Below are 20,851 nucleotides of genomic sequence, written 5' to 3'. Positions count from 1 at the left end.
ACCCACAGTGATCTCTCACTCTTAAGCTGTTTTAATGATCAAACCAGATAAATATGTTAAAAACATACTAATAAAAGCACATGTCAAGACCAAAAGTTAAAGCTTCTTGAATTATTGTGAGCCTTCACATTGCCTTCAGAGGCTTAATATCACAAATTACAGCCAGAGGGATAACACTGAGCTCAGCAACCCACAAGAAAGTTTAAGCTTTTTATTTTCTACCTGAAATTTTGCTAATTTAAAATCACAAATTGTAACAAGATGATCTTGGCAGAGTGCAACACTCAAACTGCTGGCACTGAAACCCCTCAGAAGCTGATCCTGGCAGGGGCAGCTGCTCAAGCTGCTAAAATCAACAAGGTATTTTCCTGAAAGTAGGATCTCTCTCCTCTTTCTTTCCTAACACTTGGGAAATACCCCAAAGGCTTTATTGAAATGCTTATTTTGATGAGTGGAAAACCAGAATATTTTACTTTAGGAGAGTTGTCATGATTAGCTAACTTGTAAATTATGGAGACAAATCTTTTTTATCCATTACAGAGTTTACTTGTATGCATTTTTTTCCTAATAATAAACGAAAAAAAAGTTTTGAAAGTTTTCATAATAAACAGAAAACAACCTTGTCGGATTTATCTTCTTTCACCTATGGGATAACTTCATAAATCTTTACTGATTTATTATCCAATAATCTTTACTGGGTTGTGGTTTTTCACACAGATTTGTTGCTTTTGTTACATCCATCCCAGTAAACAAAAATGGCTGTAAGGCAGAGTAAGGAGATGTTTAGACACTGAAATTGTCGAATTTAGTGAAAAACGAGAGTTTTAAAAACTTAATTTCTGCATAAGCCTGGGGTGGATTCTTCAGCATTCAGTAGTATGTGTTGTACCATTGCTGTAGCCTGTAATATTTACTGCTTATTAATGAAATATTCTACACAACAATTCATCCATCTATCACTCCACAATTATGTTAGTTGAGAGATGAGTGCTCCTGTAATTTCATCACCTTGCTCCGAACACATAACTCATGTCAGGAAACTGTTGGTTGTACAGATGCAAAGCAGACAATTTTGAAGCAATCAGAAAATTCATTTAGTGGATTAGCTCACTTCCACAAATGACTCTTTTTCATCCTTGACAAAAAGGAGCAGTTTTTACTCTCTTTTAAACCAATTTTAATTCCAATTAAAATACTTCCAACTGATAATTCCAGTTTTGATTACAGAGTCATTTAGGTTGGAAGTCAGCTCATCTAGTACAACCCCCTTGGTTCAAGCAATGGTACCTACAGCAGGTTGCTCAGGACTGTGTGCAGTTAAGTGTCTTCAGGACTTTTCTCTAAACAGTGGGTTTTTAAGGAATTTAGGAATACCTCCTAAAGGTTAGATGTACATGCTGCAGACCCTCGATTTTTCCAGATAAGAATTTCCCTAAACATACTCATCATGGGTTCCCTCGACTCCCAGTGGAAACTGTGGCACGTTTAGCTTGGTAGCTCTGAATTGCTCTAACGTGGAGTTGCAACACGTCAAGAAAACACCTGGAGCTATTGGCATGTCAGGTTCTAAAGTCTGACCTACCTGCAAGCAGCGTTAGTTAAAATTGCCTGGGACCTGCTCAGAATGTTCAGTTTCTTTCATAGCAAGATTAGGTATGTCTTGAAAACTATAAATATATTGAAAGTCTACTGAAACATGAGACAATAAATGAGGCATGTGTGAAGCTGCATGAAAAAATATGTAGTGTATATGTACATAAAAATATGTAGAGCATATGTAATGTATGTTTTACCATTGCCTTGCTGCCTCACTTTTAGCTATAGTTAATATGCTTATTAATACTAGGAATATACTATTTTTCTTTATGGGAAAAGTGGCTGGCTAATGCTGGGCATTCTACCTTCAAACACTTTTATATAATTCAGTATCGGGTTTTTTTTTCTGGAATGAGGTTTGTCATAGCCAGTAAAACGAAGACAGTGACTTTGGGATATTAAAAATAAAAGAGCAGGCCATAACATATGCAACTTTTGAAAAAAACCAGCAACATACATGGCTTGGCCAGAACACAAGAGAGCAGCCAGCAGTAAAGCTGTTGTTAATACTATTTTTAAAAGGAGGTCAAGCTGCACCAAGGTTCAGGCTGGACATCAGGAACAATTTCTTCACTGAAAGGGTGGTTAAGCATTGTGCTGGGCTGCCCAGGGAAGTGGTGGGGTCACCATCTCTGGAGATGCTCAGGAAACAACTGGAAGTGGCACTTAGTGCAATGGTTTAGTTGGCCTGATGATGTTCAGTCCAGGGCTGGACTCAATGTTCTTAGAGGTCTTTTCCAACTTTAGTGATTCTACGATTCTATGTAATTTAAACAGTATTTGATTCTCTAATTATTTACTTTCATCAAAGATCCTTTGTTATGCTCTGAGAACTTCCCAGTAACGTTCTTTTTCTACCTGCAGCTATTAAAAAAAATTGAGTTTAATTTATGTTTTATTAGGCTGATTTCATTAAAATGTTCACTGAAAATAGCTCTTTATTTTCTCTCCCATTTGCCTGATCTTAATTTCTATGCCAAATTTAATATGAAGGCTTTAAAGCTTGTCTCTTGCTTAGGGGAAAGGTCAGGCACCAAGTTACATCACGCTCTAGAGAGAAGAATAATGTGTTATGTATGCTTTGTTCACAGTTCTTCACTGCTTTGAGCAATTCTAAATGAACAGTCACATATAAGAGCAGTTTCTGTTTACTTCTGTCAAAACAAAGGCAGACTTCTTGCCTTTTCCCCCCTTCCTGAAGACCTTTCTTGCTGAGCTTTATTGTGTTTGTGGATTGGGTTTAGATTTTTTATTTTTTACTGTAGTTAGTTAGTTTTTGGCATAAGAAGTACAGTGCTGTATATTTTTTTAAATTTTGGGGTGAAATTTTAATACCTGTTGAACAAGTCTCTATTTGACTTACAGTAGCATAATGACATAATCTAAATATGAATAATTAAAGTTGCCTGTATATATGAAATATAAACAAAGTCAAATTCCATTACCTGGAATCTACCATTCCAGTAACTGGTGTGGATTTCCTTTGCTACAGTTGTTAGTAGAATAATATTGAAGTGCTTTTTGACCACAACTGAAGATTTTTTTTCATATTTATGTGGTTTTGTTGGCACAAAGATTTAGTCATGAACTGAAGATGGCTGAGACAAGTAATAGTTTTGATTCTTTCAGATTTCTTTTATAGGCTAATTAAGGTTGGAAGAGATCTTTGGAGGTCTCAAGTTTAAAGCAGGGTCAGCTCTGACATCAGGCTGGGTTGCTCAGGACTTTAACCATGTGAGTCTTTTGAAACCTCCAGGGACAGAGCTTGCACAAATTCTCTGGGAAACTGACTCAGTTACATATGGACTCTTGCCTTCTGCTAGGAGTCTCAAAATACTCTTTTATAGTTCAGAATGACCTAATGCATGAATTAAAAACTAAGTCTGGTAGACCCAATATCCTAAGAAAATCTGAAAAAGGAAAAAAAAGGCAAAATCAGCTAGTTGATAATAGGCTTGGTTATCTGCAGTAAAATAATGAAAAAGAATTAATCTAAATAATAATATAAGTAAATTAACTTTTTCCTCACAAAAGCCTTAAAAAAGGCTTTATAATGAAACCAAAAGAGATACTTTAATATTCAATTAGTTCAACTTCCGGCATAATTTATTTCCATATGTATGCTTTTCTTTAATTGAAGTTTTTTTCTTTTCCTTAAGGCAATTTACTGCTTCTGTTAAAGGCTAGTGGAGATTAACTTCCTGATGTGAATAATAACCTGACAGATCCATCCATTTTTTATTTTGTTTACATATAAAGTTATTTAAATTCATTGCAATAACTTCAAAATTTGTTATATGAAATGAAGGGTTTTTAAATAAATTGCAACTCTGATTTCTCTAGTATATTAGTGGTTAGAGTAAGACCTTTGAAACAAACTGTGTGATTGGGAAGAATTCTATGAAGTGTAGCTAACCCTGTCAATAAGATTTCTACTATCAGAAAACTGTTCAATTGATACGTATTGAGCATACTGGAATACATCACTGAAACAATGACACAAATTATTGAGCAAGAAGTTTAAGTTTTCATTAGCTAACTTGTGACTACCTGAAAGAGGGCAATAATACTTGTTATCCTTTGCTCCTCAAAAAACACAAACAAAAAACCCTACCCAAAATAACCACAAAATCAAACCAACTTTTTGTATGGTTTTAATTCATATTTTGCTCCTTTTAATTAGGATATAGGCACAAAAATCCTAAATCACACATTTTAAGCATTCAGGAATTCCCAGCATAGTTAGTGATGTTGTCTGTTTCAGACTGGATCAATGGATAATATGTGCTCATGGTCAGCCCTAATATATTTGCAGATGAATCTCCTTGATCACAACTGACTTTTCAACACCATTTTAGTCTATAGTTTAAACTTTTTTTTTTTTTTAAGGTGAAAAGAGCACTTCTTTTGGTCTTCTGAATTGGATATTACATGATCTAGTACTTTCCTCAGGACTCTGCTGGGTGTCTTTCATGCTCAAGGATGAACCCTTCAAACAGTGGTCAGATTATGTGGGGTTTTCTTTGTTTGTTTTCTTTTCCTTCTGATGTTGGCATCCAGATGGATTAGTGTGTCATCTGAGGAGCTAATCACAGGTAATAAACTGATTTGTATGCAGCTGAACTCAGTCTTAAAGAAGGGTTGAACTGCTTCCACTGATAAAAAAAAGGAGATAAAGCCTCGGCCAGAGGTAGGAGAGGAGGCAATTTAATAACAAACAAAAAACCCCAAACAAAATGAAAAAACAGATTCTGAATTAATTTTATTTAACATTCTATTTTCTTCAGTTTCCAACACAGTTATATAGCTGTGTCTGAAAGAATAATTAAAATAAAATACAAATATAATTCTAAAGCAGTGTGGTTCATGTTTAAAACTGAGACTTCCAACTGGTTTTTAGCAGTGTTCAGTTACTGACTTTCTGTCAGTCTTGGCTGCCTGCAGGTAACATGGGATTATAAAGAGGTGAAGCATTCTGACATGAAGGGACAGCTAATTTGTTTAAAACAAAATCTGGATGAGGAACTTTAAATTTACCTTGCAATGAATTGCAAGTCCCACACAAATTATCAGTGGCATGAATCTGCTTCATGTATGTGAAAGATCTACAAAATGAACCAGCTGCAACTGGAGAGAGATGAAAGTGCAACATCAGTCTGAAAAGATCTCAAAACACAATCATTTGGAATCCTCCACTCAGTTGCATATAACATCCAAATCCTTACTTAAAGCCAGCTCTGTTAGTTTATTTCAAATGTTGGAAGATCTGGGAAACATATTTACCCTGAACACGTTAAATATATAACTTAAATATTGATATTTAATATAGTTAAATATGGCAAATATATTCCCACATGAAATATTTTATAAGAAAAATGTTAACTTTCCAAATTAGATACTTTCAGGAGAACTGTGTATTAAAAAAAAAAAAAAGGCAGAAAACATAAAATTCTCAGTCTTTAGTCTACCAAGATAATTTTATAGCTTTTAAATACATACAAGCTAATGTCTTTTACCTTTTCAAGTGTATTATTTCCTCCTTTCTGGATACTCTCCCTTGTTTCTACCCAACAATGCAATTTTTTGGCAAGTTCCCTCTTCACTTTTGAGCTGTTATTGACCTTCTCGCCTTGACAATCTCTGTGAATAGAAAGTACTTCCTCTATTTGCATTTCAAGATCACTGCTCTTGAGAGTCAAATTCCTCAAAAATCTTTAGACTGTGCTCAGAAGAGATGTAAATCTTTCCAGCCTCAAGAAACTCAGTAGGTTTCTGGTGAATTGTACATCACTTTGACCTTTAACATCAGAAGAAGAAACAAAATGCCAAATCACACAATTGTAGTCCTTAGGGATCACAGAATCATAGAATGGGTAAGGCTGGAAGGGACCACATCTGGTCATCTGGACCAACCTCCCTGCTCAAGCAGGGCCATCCCAGAGCATATGGCACAGGATTGCATTCAGCTGACTCTTTAATATCTCCAGTGAGGGAGACTCCAAAACCTCTTTAGGCAATCTGTGCACACAGCCACTGCACAGTGAAGAAGTTCTTCCTCATATTCAGGTGGAACTTCCTGTGCATCAGTTTCTGCCTGTTGCCTCTTGTCCTATTGCTTGGCACCACTGACAAGAGCCCAGTGAATAAAATTGCCACGCTGCCCCTCAATACCAAGTGAGCATTGCATGAAGGCACCCCGTAATGTGACCCATGGGGGCCTGGGATCAGCCTTCACATCCCTGTGGGAACAGCTACAGAGATTACGAGACCTTTTTGCCCCACCATGTCCTATGTATAGAAGGGCAAACACAAGCTGCCCTTTTCTTCCAGGTGCCTCATCATGTCCTCTGCTGAGGAGAATGAGGAAAAACCCCATTCCATGTTCCATTGTGTCTGCAGCCCGCAACATCCATTCAGAACTAAGTACTTTCTGAAAACCATGCTGGATGACTTGTTTTCAGGAGGAGGTTTGTGCTGAAGGGAGGAAATTGTATTTGGATAGTAAATAAAAGCCTCAGAATTTTTGATTTCTGTCCCATTCCTTTTCAGTAGGTTCCGCTTTGGTTTTCAGAGTGCCACCTTCTCACCTTAGTGCTCTTTGTGTTCTCCTTTCTCTTCAGCATTTCTCTGCCTGCTCTGTTTCTTTTCTGTTTCTTTTCTTGTGTCTGTCTGTACCTGGGGCAGCTCCAGCCAAAGACCCTCACCACATCATTTTTCCCAGACCATGTGCTAAAACCACCCTTGATTAAGTTATGAAGGCTGCTCATGAAATGTCATTGTAAGATCTTGCTCCGCTTGGGTTTTGGCCCATTCAGAGCTTTGCCTTAAAGGGCAGGAACATCTTTTCCTTGCTGGAAATTGGAATTCCAGACCACTGCACAGTGTGCCATAGATCACAGAGGGCCTCCCTTTGCTTAAGATGGACATGAATCTTCAGAGACCTTTTAAATGAAGGACACCAAGTAATACTGAGGGATAAACCATATTTTTTGACCAGTAATAAAATGTACCTTATAATCAAGTTTGTAAGAGTGATGCCACCTGCTCCCTCATGCAGTTACACAAAGATGGACCCAAGTATGACGCAATTCAGCTATTTTGTGTCTATTTACACAAAAAGAATGGGAAGAATTCTTAGGGCTCCACCTGGATGGCCAACAGTGGAGAAACACAGACTCATGTTCCAGCTTTGAGATGGGCTACACTTAAGCAAATTCCACCCTTTCTCATGAGTGCTTCCCTTATGTAGACACTAAAACAAGTTATGGCTGCTGCTAAGGGAAAATTTGCAAGTATTACTTTGCTAATAATCAGCATGAATTCTTTCAAGGATACAGCTATTGGTTACCTTCCACAACATAAACCCAAGCTCAAGTTACATATTAATCATAAGAACCCAAGAGACATGGCCAGATTTAATATTCTTGATTGTCCCATGGCAGCTGCTAAGAGATACTGCAGGATGCATGGAAATACATAAATACTCCCCCTCCCACTATTTTTGCTTAGAAAAGTTAAGATTACATGAGAAACCATCAACTTTCTGCCCAAAATCTTTGCTGAGAAACGTATTTCTGAGGTCTGGGAAAGAAGCTTAACTTTGAGGCTGAACTGTAAGGAGTCAAGAAGCTTTTTGTACTTGCTTCCATCTAGCTTTCACAGGATTAGAGCAGGAGACTGCTAAAAATCACTTAAGGGGAAGAAAGTAAGAATTACAATAGGTGCACTTACTGTATCAGCAAGCAAAAAATCCCACAACACTGTAAACATTTAAATGTTGGAAGTTGCTTTGTAATTTTTTGTGTGTAGCATTAGTAAAAATACTCTCCTCTACCCTAAGCTCGTGCACTCATCTCATGGTGTGGACACAAGGCACAATTGTTCAGAAGTTACTTCTGTTCTGCTTGTCAATTATGTGCTTCCTGTTGTGCAGATATTTTGATTTATGTGTGACTATTTGACATAATGTGCAGCAGTTTCCTTGGTAGGAGTTATGACTATCTCTGAGCTCATTAAAAGTAGAGAAGAAATTAGTTTGAGAGACAGGTTTATTAAGGAAATGAAGATACTTTACGTAAAAAAAGCAGACTTTTTATGGTGCCCGCTTTAGCTCATCCTCTGTCAATTTAGTTTATAAAAACAGGTAACTCTTCCTATAGTCAGGAAATATATTTCTTTTTCCTGTAGTTTTCAAGAATCCTTTTCTACCAAGTATTTTAAAGCCTGAAATTGAGTTCTAACAGCCTTCATTAAAGATGGTGAATACTATTTGCAGTGGAAGAGAACGGGGCCAGAACTGTTTGCATCAAGTATTTCCATGCAGATTTACAAAGCACCCCTGTAAGCTCTGGCAGTATTCCCACGTATTTCTTTAATTAACAGCACTCTGAAACAATTTCCTTATAGAAAAGAATAAAAATGGATCAAATACTGCTTAGTCTGTGCATTAACTTTTCCCAGTGGCTCCAGTACCCAGTTTTTGGAATATACACAGCAGCTCAATGCTGCTCAGGCTGCAACACCTCATCTTCTATGGTGTTTTTGCAAAATTAACGGAGCAGCCCTCTTAATGAAGTTTTTGAGGTAGTGATGTTTTCTTTTAGAGGTGAGTGACACAGTGTTTTTCTTGGCCAAACCATATAAAAAGAAAACCATCGCTAAAACACATGGAAGAATTCAGTTTTAGTGGTTTAGAGATTAAGGATGTCCATCTGGCAGTGGCCAGGAGTCTAAACTAGGTTACCATTTCCCTGCAATAATCTTACCACTCTGAAACATTGAGTAACCTAGTGTACTTTTATTAAGTAAATGGAAGCAGAGGTTAATGAACATTTATTGGACCAACTTAACACCTTGAAATCACAGGCATCAGTCAGACTGAGAGGCAGCATACTGGTAAGATCAAGTTTTCTTTACAAATCTATGAGCCCCTGTACAAAAATAAAGTATAAAAGGGGCAAACAGAAACATTTGTTTCTTCCCAGTCCCAGGGCTGCTTCTGAGGTCACACTCTGCATAAATTTAGAGAAGTCCATGAGGCACTCTAAATTATGCAGTTGATATTTACAGTACCAGGAGGACCTTTCTCCACTTGGAGATTGAAAAAAAAAAAAACCAAACTGTAACATCAGCTTTGCACCTGCACGAGCCTTCCCTACGCAAGTGAAGCTTCCAGCTCAATTTCTGCAGCCTTTTGCCCTCTATGTACCACACAAACAAGAGAGACGCTTCAGAAGGGTTTGAGCAGGGTGGGAGGACTGGACAGACTGAGAAGTCCTGGGCTTGCTCTGTCTGGGACTGTGCTGAAATCTGCTCATGGAGCTGGCTGGATGCTGTGGATCAGCTGAACTTAAAGCCTGGGGGGGGTTTCCAATTTAATCTTTTGCTACTGAAGGTTCCAAGGAACACAGTCTGTGGTAAAGAGGAGGCAAGACAGGATGGTAACTATGTGCTTTACAGTTTCTGTCTCTTGGTAAAAGGTTATACAGTGAGAATAAAAGGAACAAAGCTCTCCAGGTCAATCTTTCTACCGTGTAGCATTAACTGAATGGTATTTCCACTTAAGAGAAGAAAAGGTATTAGTTACATCAAATCACTACTTATTGTCATCTACATAAGGCAGAAGCACCCTCATGGGCCTTGTGAGTTTTCTTTCCTTATGAGCTGGATACACAGAAACTCTGAAAAATTCACATTAACAGAGTCAAAAGTATGTAGTTGAAACATCTATGATGGACTATACTCGAATTATCAAAATTACTTTACCTGTTAAATGCCATGAACATTTGAGATGAAAAACATGTCACTGAAGTCAGACACCAATGCTCACCAGAGAAGTTTGTATTTCTAACACCAGAAACACTCCACTGCTTGATTTTCAGTAGGCCTTCCCATCTTTGTGCTTTGCTGGGAAAAGAGGTAGTTCTGAGAGTGAATGAACTTGTCACTTCGATGAGCTCAGCCAGCGTGGACTCACCACTGCAACAGCTGCCTACAGGACACCAGCTACGGTTCACCCACGACTAAAATGACACAACCACTTGAAAAATCACCTCTTACTAAATAGTTCAAAGTTTGCACCATCCCCTTTTTCAGGGGCTAAACCCAGAAGAGACGAGCACCTACAATTACTCTGACAGTTCCCTCATTCCCCTCTTGCGCACAGTAGGCTCACGCTGACTCTCTCATCCATTAGTTCCTGCGAAACTACAAACTCAAGGGACTTGGGTACAGCTCTTGTTTTGGGATGCAGACACAGAAGTGTGATTCCAGCTGTGGCAATAAGGGCATTGAGCAGGTGGAGTAAAGTGATGGATCAAACTCCCTTCTGTGGGCTGCAAGCCAGGCTGTGAACGCTGCAGTAAATAAACACCTTTGCCTGCCCTGGCTGGGTGCGAGGAGGCACAGCCAGACTCAGATTTCACCTGTGGATTTTACAAGAATTGTAAACAAATTTGACTACCCGACCTGCAGAAGAAGTAGGCAGGAGAAAATTAGCAACCAGAATTACCCCTGTTGAGAAAGGTTCAACCGTGAGAATTTCTGACTGCATGTCCAATGGTCCCAAACAACTGAACAGCCCACAGACCAGTTACAGCTGATAGTTCCACTTTGAGGACAAATCCTGTACCACTATCATTTTAATATAAACACTAAAATTCATACTATACAACAGCATAGCCAGCCAAACTTTGAGGAGAAGTAATTCTAAGGAACAGTGTATTTCTGACACCTAAAAAGAGGTGGCAATGCCTGCTGCCTTTAACCATTTTCAGAGAAAATGCAAATCATGTGGGCCAGTGAGAGCATGAAGAAGGGAAATGAAGTGCCGGGTCAATCCATGGTTATACTTCCTTAGTCGGCTCTGCTCTAATTCCAACTTTGTGGAAGCCTGTGCTGATCCAGGAGGAGCAGCACCCCTGGGACAGACTGCAGGCTGTGCCCCTACAAAGGCTTCCCTTACAGACTTTAAGACACTTTTCCTCACTGCACGAGTCACTGATTTGTTCTTGAAACTCCCTGTGATGAAATGAAGGACCCAAAAGCATTTAATTGTTGAACACATAAAAGGAAGTATATTTAAAATAAAAAAAAAATTGGTCAGACTGTAGAGTCAATTACCATTTTTAAAGGAATTTACAGGGCTGTTGTAGATGAGTCTTTTGGAATAGTCAGTTTATCGCAATGTCTAAACTGGTTTCTTCATTGCACAGTATTTTCTTTTAAAATGTGTGCATCTTTAAACAATTACATACATATTAAAAATCAGCATTTCTTTGCTTCAACTTAATTAAAACGTTAATACTCTCAGACAACACAGATCTGAAATGGTGAAACCAGTAACTGCCCCCTCCCACCTTACAACAAATTAAATTGAGACAAAATTACAAACACATTTCACTACATGATTATTATTAATAAAAATCAGTTTTTCTTTTTTTTTTTTTTTTTTATAAAGTTGCCCAAAATGCAAGGGATGTGCATAGGTTTACAACTTAGTCAGAATAATATTTTGCTTTATTCCCTTGGGTACATGTTCCCATGAACGGAATGTACTTTGCTGTAGATTACAGGTTTTATCAACACAGATACACCAACAGCATGAACGCTTGCGACTGTCCACATGCATTAAGAGTCAAGACCCAATTTCAAATTTCTAAAACTTTTACAGAGTTCTTCAAAGAGACAGTATCACATTACCTGGATGTTACACAAAAGTACTTAAAAATACTATCCTAGGAGAGAAAAAAAAAAACAAAACAAAAAAAGCGCGGAAAAGGCCTTTAAAATTTATGAATTTGTTTCGTAACCACTAGACTAATTACTTCAAATAAATAAAGGAAAGCAAAGTATTCCAATCCATAAAATCAGACTCTAAAAAGAATGTAGTGTTCCACCCCCAAGTTAAGGTAACAGAATCATATTATTATTACTATTAAAATAGATTATAGAAAGCAGCATCTATTTTGTGCAGTTTTTAGGGGCCCTTGAAATAAAAAGCTATGATTTCCAAAAATATAACATTCCAAAGGACTGAATAATACATATATTTAAAGATACATTTTATTAAAGTTTAGGAGAAATGATTAAAAAAAAGATACTGTCTCTTTAAATTAGTGTTTCGTCTTTTGTTCCCCCTCCTCCTATCTATTTGGACATGACAATAATTATATTTTAGGTCACACTACATCTAGGTAGTCTCTAGGGGCCAAGACCTGTTGACACAAGGTCAATAACGAAGAGGTTTTCCATGTATGAGGTGGTTCCCAGTAATGACAGATTTTTTTTTTTCCTACTCAATTCTCTCATTCCCGGTCTAGTAGACCCAGGAGACCGGGACCCACTGGGAGGCTGTACACACAAGCTCGATGGCTTCCTCCAGGTGCCTGATGGTTTCATCAATCTCATTGTTGATAATTGTTAGGTCAAAGTAGTGTGCATATGTTCTCTGTAAGATTTCGGACTCCTTCTGCAGGCGCTGAAGCGATTCATCCTGTTCATCAGCCAGGGAAGAAAACGGGAGAAAAGAAAAGTTGGATCATTTCATGCTCTTCCACAACAGCTACTCAACTGAGAAGGAAATGGCCAAAAAGGCCTCAAGGAGTCGAGGTGCTTTAGCTCTCCCACCTACAGCTATGGGAATCACAAAGGAGAAAGGGCAGTTTCCCTCTGGAAGCTGACACTCAAACAGCACTCGGTTAATGACATTCTTGGAGACAAAACACAGCTCTAGTGTTAAAAAAAGCAAGGTAGAGGGTGGAAGCTTGGAAAAGCAGCAATGGAGATCACATGTGAATAAATCAGACACAGTGCACAAGTAAGAGCTATTGGGCCTATGTCCCAGTGAGAACACGAGAAACAGGAGGAGAGGGAGAGGGTGTCTGTCAGGTATCAGCTGTTCCCAGTTTTGGTAATGTTTTCTGTTCAACACCAATCTTCTGGGTCTACTTCCTTTAACAATTTACTGATAAGGAAGTTCTCACTCCACATTACTCCTCTGTGGTTTCTATCTCAGAGCAGGGTGTTTCCAGCCCCTCTCCGTGTGAACCAGGCAGCCAAGGAGATGAACCAGGCAGCCAGGACATCAGACCTTTGTTAGTGAGGTCTGCCTGCCTGAAGGAGCTGGATGCAAAAGGCTTCTTCCCAGGGCTCTGCAGCAATTGTAAGTGTGAATTCTCTTCCTGCAGATTTCCTTATGAATTAAAAAAAAAACCAAACCAAGAAACCCATTTGCTGTTTTCAGGAACCTTGAGACAGCCACAGGAAAGCAATCAAGTCTTTCCTGTCCTGCAGGTTGGGGGTGGATATGTTGCAAAATGACTCCTGCTGCTCTGCAGTATCCAGAGGCTCATTCTACTTGATCAATCAGCTGGGATACACTTTTCTAGACAGAGTTTTAGGGTGCAGAAAGTACAGACAGTGCCCACAGCTTTTTTACTAGAAATTGTTCTGGAAACAGAATTTTATCCGGCTGTTGAGATGACCTCCACCTTTTTTTTTTTTCTGTTTCAGCTTCCCAAGTATTTGTATTTACAGTGACAAGTAGCTGTGGAACAACAGCTTTCAGGTCTGCTGAAGGAAACAACCTGCTCTGAGACAGTTCTCCTTCCCTGTAGCAATGAAACCAGCCACTTCTGGAGGAGAAGTTCTCTGCCGAAGTTACAGTTCTGCTTCTCTCCTGAAGCTGCAGCCTCAGATGGGGAGGGGACAGTGTGGTGTGGTTGTTTTCACTTGAAAATTATTACAAATCTCATTCCAAGTCAGGCAAATACTCCTCACATGCATTTCTGTACGAGGGATGTGCCCTGTATGGGCCATTATGCACCACCAGCAACTCCTGGAACTTCTGTAGAAATTCCAGTGTTTGCAAATTTAATTTATGCTATTAACAAGCAGAACAACGTGGATCAATACTAGTATTAAATATTTTTGTGGAATATTTCATATGGCCCAGTGTCTTTAAGCGAAAACCCTAGTCAGGTAAACTTCCAACTTCTCACAGATTCCAAAAGAGACATCAATTTGTATCAGCTGAGCATTGAGCCTTTCCTGCTTACATTAACCTAGAAAGGAAGGTCAATAACTTGTCATGCACAGTATTTTCAGTCCTTTAAATGTATCCAGCTAAGATTAATTTTGTATTTATAGTCTGTCTTGTCCAAATCATATTGTACCTTGAAAAGAGTTTTAATCTCATGACACAGGGATAACAGTACCTGAAAAGCCCCTGGAAGCCTTAGAACTGTTAAGTCCTTATGCAGATTTTGAATTGTTACTCAGATTTCCCATCAATGTTACTTTTACCTACAGGTATGGCCTTTTCTCACTAGAGTATTTATCTTACTGTCACTGACAATGAAAATCTGAAAATCTTGCAGCCATTTCATCTTAAAAAACCCCAACTGGTAAAGTTTACCTTGCACACACAGATGTCACAAAACTAAGTGTTTCAAAAATCCATTAAATTTCAGTATTTTTCTGACTTAGCTTCTCCTAGATCCAACTTTACTGGGATCAAAGTGGTCTGTATTTTGGAATATCTAAATTTCCCAGCCTGTTGGAAATGTAAATCATTACTTCTTTCATATACTTTTATGGGCAATAATAAGTTTGGGATAGGCCATTGCAACAAGTTTCAAATAGGTTCAAACTTTCCAAACCTCAGCAAAAGGAAAAGAGATTAAAAGTTCTTGATTTTTGTTTCATTCTGGGTCTAAATTTCACCCATGGGTGTGACAGTGTATCTATTTGTACACGTCAGACTTGGCTGTTTTCTCTGAGTCTGCAAGACTTAAATACCAAAATTAATCTTTGAAGCTAGCTGCAATCAAAGCATTTGCTGTAGTAAGTTCCTCTCAATTCCTCTAAAATGTCTTAATTAAATTTTGCATGCTGAACATCCCAGATTATGTTCCAAGAAGGAAAATCTTCAGCAGTTGTACTCTCAATAGTGTCAAGAAAGAAGGTATTTATCAAAATGTTCAGTGAGCTGCAGACAGACGAATGGCCACAACTTCAGAAACTTAACATTTGTGAGCACAACATCTGCCTTTTCTTCTTCCCTCAGCTCTTGTGCAATAGGCATTTTATGTGGGTCTAGTTGCAGTGTGTTCATTTTTGGATCTGACTTTTTCTTCCTAATTCAGTTCACTTTCCTAATCTTCTCTCCTTTTCCACCACAGCTGCAAGGAGTGAAATATGGCTTTATCCATGAAATACCCCCATGTACATAAAGGCTGCCAGTGGCACCTTCATTCTCTGAGGGCTGGGGTTTTTCTGGCCTACAGTACCTAGCACAAACAGCTGCCACTTGTGGCAATCGAAGCCCAGCCCAACAAATTATTAATACTCCCTTCTAAAGCTGTGGACAACATGTAAACACCATCAGGCCTTCGCCAGTTTTGCTTCAATAGAAAGAAATTCTCAATTTAAACAGCTGGTGAACTCCGCACTTCATAAGAAAAATTCCTTTTATTCTTTGGCTGTAGGAAGGGAGGAAGCACAGCTAGAAGTCTGAAGAATTTGGCTCAGTAAGGTTTACAGCAAACAAATGGAGCCTGTGATCTCCTCTTTGCTGCTGTCTGGGCAATGGAGGTAGGAACAGCTGGAGGACAGAGACTACGCCAAGGTTTTCTGATATGCTCCCTCCTCTCTCTGTTTTAGCACTACAGCAACCATCTGATTTAAGCTCCCTCTATGATTAGATGGGTGGGTGCACTCTAGGAGATTCCCTGTATGATTTACATTGGTCTTGTGCTTTGCAGAACTGCTCCCAGTGCATGGCTATATTCACTGGAAAGGATAGTATTTTGCCTCCTGACTCTTGCTGTATGGGCCTCGATTGCTGAGACATTTTGTGTGGTATTTGACAGGCTAAAGTGTCTCAAGAGAGACACTGTTAGGATCAGGCCTCTGCACTGATTTTACCACAAAGTTCAGATTACCTCTGTAAGAGCAGAAAGTTTAATCTACAGTCTCTTTTTTCACTAGCAGATAATTTTAGGGCAGATATCAAAAGTCATTATTACATTAAATTTTGACTCCAACGGCAAAAGTAATGTTGAATGGGAACAAGCAGATCTACATTCTAGAACTACTGCAATAACTTGTGAGCCCCTAGTACTTACAGGCAGTTTTCTGCACCATTTTGGCAGCTATGTACAATTAGTACGAATGCAGGAAAATGAAAGAAAAACAAAGATGAAATTTAAGAAAACATGGGGAGGGAAAAAAGGACAGTCATTTACAGAAATGTTTGCAAAAAGCACAAGTAAAATAAAACAAGGCAGGGCAAGAGGATCAACAGAAAGGGACACTCATTATGCAAATGAACCTTTCAAGAAGGAAGCATGAATGGGAAATAGGAAACACACACTCCTCACCCTTGTTTCCTGCCTTGCAGGCTGCTACCACACAGACACACTTTGCTTGTCTGCCCAGAAAACCTCGGAAAACAAGATCCTGTGTTTGGGTAAGGTCTGTTGCTATTACTGTTGCCTGCCCCTCCCTTTCCTTAACTTTAATTGATTAATAAATTAGCATGTTTTGTAAATGTGGCCTTGATTCAGCAATTCATGTGCCTGGGTGAAACCCTGCAGGCACAGAGACTTTTGTCACAGGAGCTTAAAATAAAGACAGTTTTACAGCATGAATGCAAATATTTAGAACATAACACTTTTACTAATATTTCTTTGGCATGAGCATGTATTTCCCCACCACTACTATAAAAGGCACATTTTTGTTCTCTTCCCAGTGTATGAGGGAAAACATTTTTCTCCCTCACATGAATTGTCCCAAATATCTCTGTATTACATCCTACAACTGGAAGATTAAAATTTAAGTACCATTGGCAGATGAGTGAGGCCAAGGAAGGACTATCTGGGAGCTGAGACAGGTATGGGGGCAACAAGCCCAGGCAATTATGTAATTTTACAGGGTATCTGAAGCAATGCTATTTGTTTACACAAAGGCAAATTCAGTGTAGATTACGAAATTCTAGTATTTTATCAAGATTGTACCAGTTCACAGTATCACACCAGCAGTTACATAAAGTGTCACTTCACTAACATGGCAAATTGTGCTGTGCTGAGAGATCTTTGTCTTTACACTCTCGAATTGTGCCATTAGGGTGTGGGTCCCTAAGACACAGTGAAATGACATAACTTAATGCTGTGAAAGTGAATAGAAGCTTCTTCCCCCTCCCATCCCCTCTTTCACTGCTTGTTCTAGCACTGGTGCTTAAAATTGAACAAAATCCAATTTGGAGCTAAAGTAGCCCACTAAAGCATCATAGTGAACTAAGAGAATGCCTCAGTTGCCAGTAGAATTCCAGCTTGAGGCCAAAATTCTTCACTTTCCACTTTTGATTTGAATAATCATTCAGGATATTTGCATTTAAATATGTTTGTCTTGCTCCTTCTTTTCCTGCAAGCCTCTGCAGTGATGTCATAGCTTCATGCTTATGATACTGTAATTACATTTCTGCTGTAGTGACACAGTTTCTGACTTTGTGCTTCGATGATCAAGGAGACATCTAGGAGATTTGGAACAGATTCATGATCAAATCCAATAGATGAAATACTTTAATATCATGGTTTAAGGAAGACTGAGCAAATTAAAGTGTTTGCGAAAATGCTCTTTGCCTTCGTGTGAGCTAAATCCAGAATTGCTTGGTATCCTTGAAATCAGTAGGAATCTGCAGAGCAGATACTCCATAAAAACTAAGTAGAAAATGTAGGACATGGATTTCCATGAATACTTAGCATTATTCCACAAGCAACTGGGAACTTGGGTCAAAGCTTCCAATTCTTAGAGGACAGTTGTCAAGATGAATAAACCTATTTTCCTATATTTGCTGTGCAGGGAAAATGCTAAAGCTAAAGGTGGGATCAGTGCTGGCATTGCAACTCACAACTGAGTAATTTGTGCCAATGATTTGGAAATGGATCTTTGAACTGGAGCAGGGAATGAAATAAAAGAATGTACTTCTAGAATACAGCACATGGATCCTTCCTCTTGAGGCCCACATTTTGAATTACTGGTTCATAAACAATAAATGTATCTCAATCAACTTAATAAAGCTGTCAATCAATTATTTTTCTGCCTCTTCATTTACAGACAAGGCAATAATTAAAGAGTCTGATCTGCACATTTGAATCTCATCCTTAATTCTGTCTCTGACAGGACATCAGATTGCAACATGCCATACCTCATTAATGCCTGGGGTAATCGTAGGTGCAGCAATAAAAACAACAAAAGGAGCAAATTCTGCAGTTCTCAGGACCTTCAATGCCTATGAGAAAAAAAATCAGATACTTTAGAGGAAACCCCCAACAATCAATGTGAAGTAAGTTTAGTCACACAAGCAAAAGACACAAATTTATGATCTACCAGTGCTGGATTTGTTTTTAACTGAATCGGAGTCAAGACCTTAGTAATACAGACACCCAACTTTTTCTATTATGTTACATTTTTGGTGGTCAAAACATGTATTTATCCTTAAGGGGAGTTTATGAGACAGTAAAAGCTTTAGCATTTTCAGAGAGCCTCTTTCCCATACAGTCTCAAAGTGTGTGGAATTCTGTTTACATTTAAACTGATTGATGAAACACCATGCAAAAAAAATTCAGTTGTGCCATAAATAGGGAAAAGAGCCAAATGTGTTTTAAAATATTGATGAGAATATAATTTTTATTATTATAAAATTATTATTTTTTAAACAAATCAAAATGCGATGTGAAAAATTTGAAGTTTTAAAAAAGTGAGCATAGCACTAAATGCAGGAAATACAACTCCAATCCCCTGAACCAAATCTGTGCAAAAGAGAAGAGTTCTCAGTAAAGAGTTGTCTTACTCATAATGAACTGTGTGACACAGAGCTGCCAGATGTGAAACCCTGTTACAGATCCAGGCTCGACTGAAGTGCAGTACAGTGAGTTAAACACCTCAGCTGAACTCAAAAGGGATGGACATGATAAAGTCAGACTACTAAAAGTCTCTCTGGTTTTGCTCTTTCCATTTCCTGTCTTCTCCAAAGCTTTTTCTTTTTAAAGAAACCAGCAAAAGAAACCCCCCACAATCCACCCTTTCCCTGAGCTAACAGGTTTTCATCTCTGCTGCTTGAAACCCACCAACAGGAATCACCTCTGCCAACCTGCTCCAAACTAGAGACAAACCCCGTAAGGGAAATGCAAGAAAACCCTTGTAACTAAGAGTGCCTGAGGGAAAATAGGAAAGTGGTGTAAGACAACCAGGAGTAAGTCCATAAACAGGTTGGCCTCAATGAGCTGAGATGGATAAATGAGGAAGCTGGTTAGGGAAGTGGCTTGCTGGACATAAGCTGGAGGAAGTGTGGCAAAGGGAGCTGTTACCAAATGTAAATATATTCTAACAAAGATTAAAACCACTTCTGAGAATTGTACAGCTTTTGAATAATGCATGTCGAAAAAGTTTATCAACAGAGGTTGCTGTTAACAGCTGTTCCATTTGAACTAATTATAAATGCTGCTCTTCCTGAACACTGTTAAATGTGGGATTTTATTTTTAAGAACACCACCACACCATCATATTCTGTCTTAAATAATTTAGTCAGGTATCTCATTTCTATTGTGAAATTCTTAGAAGAATTTGAAGTTGCTGAATCCATTCACGATGAAGAAACAAATCAGCAAATTTAAGCAGATAACACTGGTCTTAATTTTGTCTTTCCTCCCATTTCCTTCCATCTGCTAGAATAACATAAACATTACAATTGTCCATATTCATGTTGTTCCACTTAACAAAGTACATAAACAGAGCCCTATGAATTGAATGTAATGACTACACAGATGTTTCAAAGGAAATGTGTCAGAATTTTCCACAGATTTTATACAATGAATAAACAAACTATTAGAGTTTCTTGAGAGCCTCATTTTTCTTTCTCCTCTGTGTTCTTCTAACCAGATGATTACCAGAATCCCACTTCACAGACTGATACCCTGGTGGTCCAAGGACTTTTGCTCCACATCACTTTATGCAGCACTTATCTAGTGCGCAATCAATAAAAACATCTCAGAGAAGGATTTGTGATGAGTCCTATTTTTATACACTTCTAATTAGTTACCTGAGGTTCTACATCAAGTATTGCAATTAGTCCCTGCTCATGGATCTTTCGTATTGTTTCCAGTTTTGTCCCATACATTGCATCCTCATGGCTGCCATATTCCAAATATTCATTGTTTGATATATCCTGCATCATTTGGTCATGTGATACAAAGTAGTAATTTTTGCCATTTTCTTCATCTTTCTTTGGAGGTCTGGTTGTGTCTGAAAATACAAAATATTTCAGTACAGAAGCAATATTAAGGTTACAGATGGCTCCTTTTTTGTTTGTTTATCAGTACTTACTCAATGAATGATGACCTGTCAAATCACATATAGAGCAATGAAGCATGAGGCAGTCAGAAACACAGGCACTGGGAAAAGCAGAAGTTTGAGGGATGTGTTGGGAAAAGCAAGAGAAGAAGGGTCCCTAGGTCTACTGGACTTAAGATACTCATATTTCTCCTAAATCTTTTTCTGTCCTAAAACCATTTCTGCATTTTCCTTTTTGTTTTTTTTTAATTTAAGTTTTTACGAGGTTTTTATGAACATGAAAAGGATAAGTCTAAAAAGCAGTCTAAAAACCTGATTACTTGCGATCAAGAGAGGTGAAAGCTACTTAGGAATAACATACTTTTTGAAAATACTGCTTCTACAGCCCTATGTGGTGAGAGAA

At 38.3% G+C, this 20,851-nt stretch overlaps 1 protein-coding gene across 17 annotated transcripts in view; it reads right to left on the bottom strand.

Annotated features, from left to right (window-relative positions):
• Positions 1 to 11,143: 11,143 nt before the first annotated feature.
• CASK (calcium/calmodulin dependent serine protein kinase) overlaps positions 11,144 to 20,851 on the bottom strand; it is a 141,579-nt gene continuing 131,871 nt past the window's right edge. For 10 of the 17 annotated variants that reach the window (XM_008633018.2, XM_017733441.1, XM_017733443.1 and 7 more), the window contains 3 exons: positions 20,198 to 20,400; positions 18,305 to 18,388; positions 11,144 to 12,589 (listed from right to left, as the gene is read on the bottom strand). In XM_008633018.2, coding sequence (XP_008631240.1) covers positions 12,413 to 12,589; positions 18,305 to 18,388; positions 20,198 to 20,400 — 464 coding nt within the window. In that variant the 3' untranslated portion in view covers positions 11,144 to 12,412. Of the gene's footprint in view, positions 12,590 to 16,223; positions 16,251 to 18,304; positions 18,389 to 20,197; positions 20,401 to 20,851 lie in introns of all 17 variants that reach the window. The other 7 variants (XM_017733440.1, XM_017733431.1, XM_017733433.1 and 4 more) reach the window with 1 other exon arrangement.

Source organism: Corvus brachyrhynchos, unplaced genomic scaffold (assembly GCF_000691975.1).
Source record: "Corvus brachyrhynchos isolate BGI_N302 unplaced genomic scaffold, ASM69197v1 scaffold34, whole genome shotgun sequence".
NCBI classification, from domain to species: Eukaryota; Metazoa; Chordata; class Aves; order Passeriformes; family Corvidae; genus Corvus; species Corvus brachyrhynchos.
This window is presented reverse-complemented; position numbering and strand designations above follow the sequence as displayed.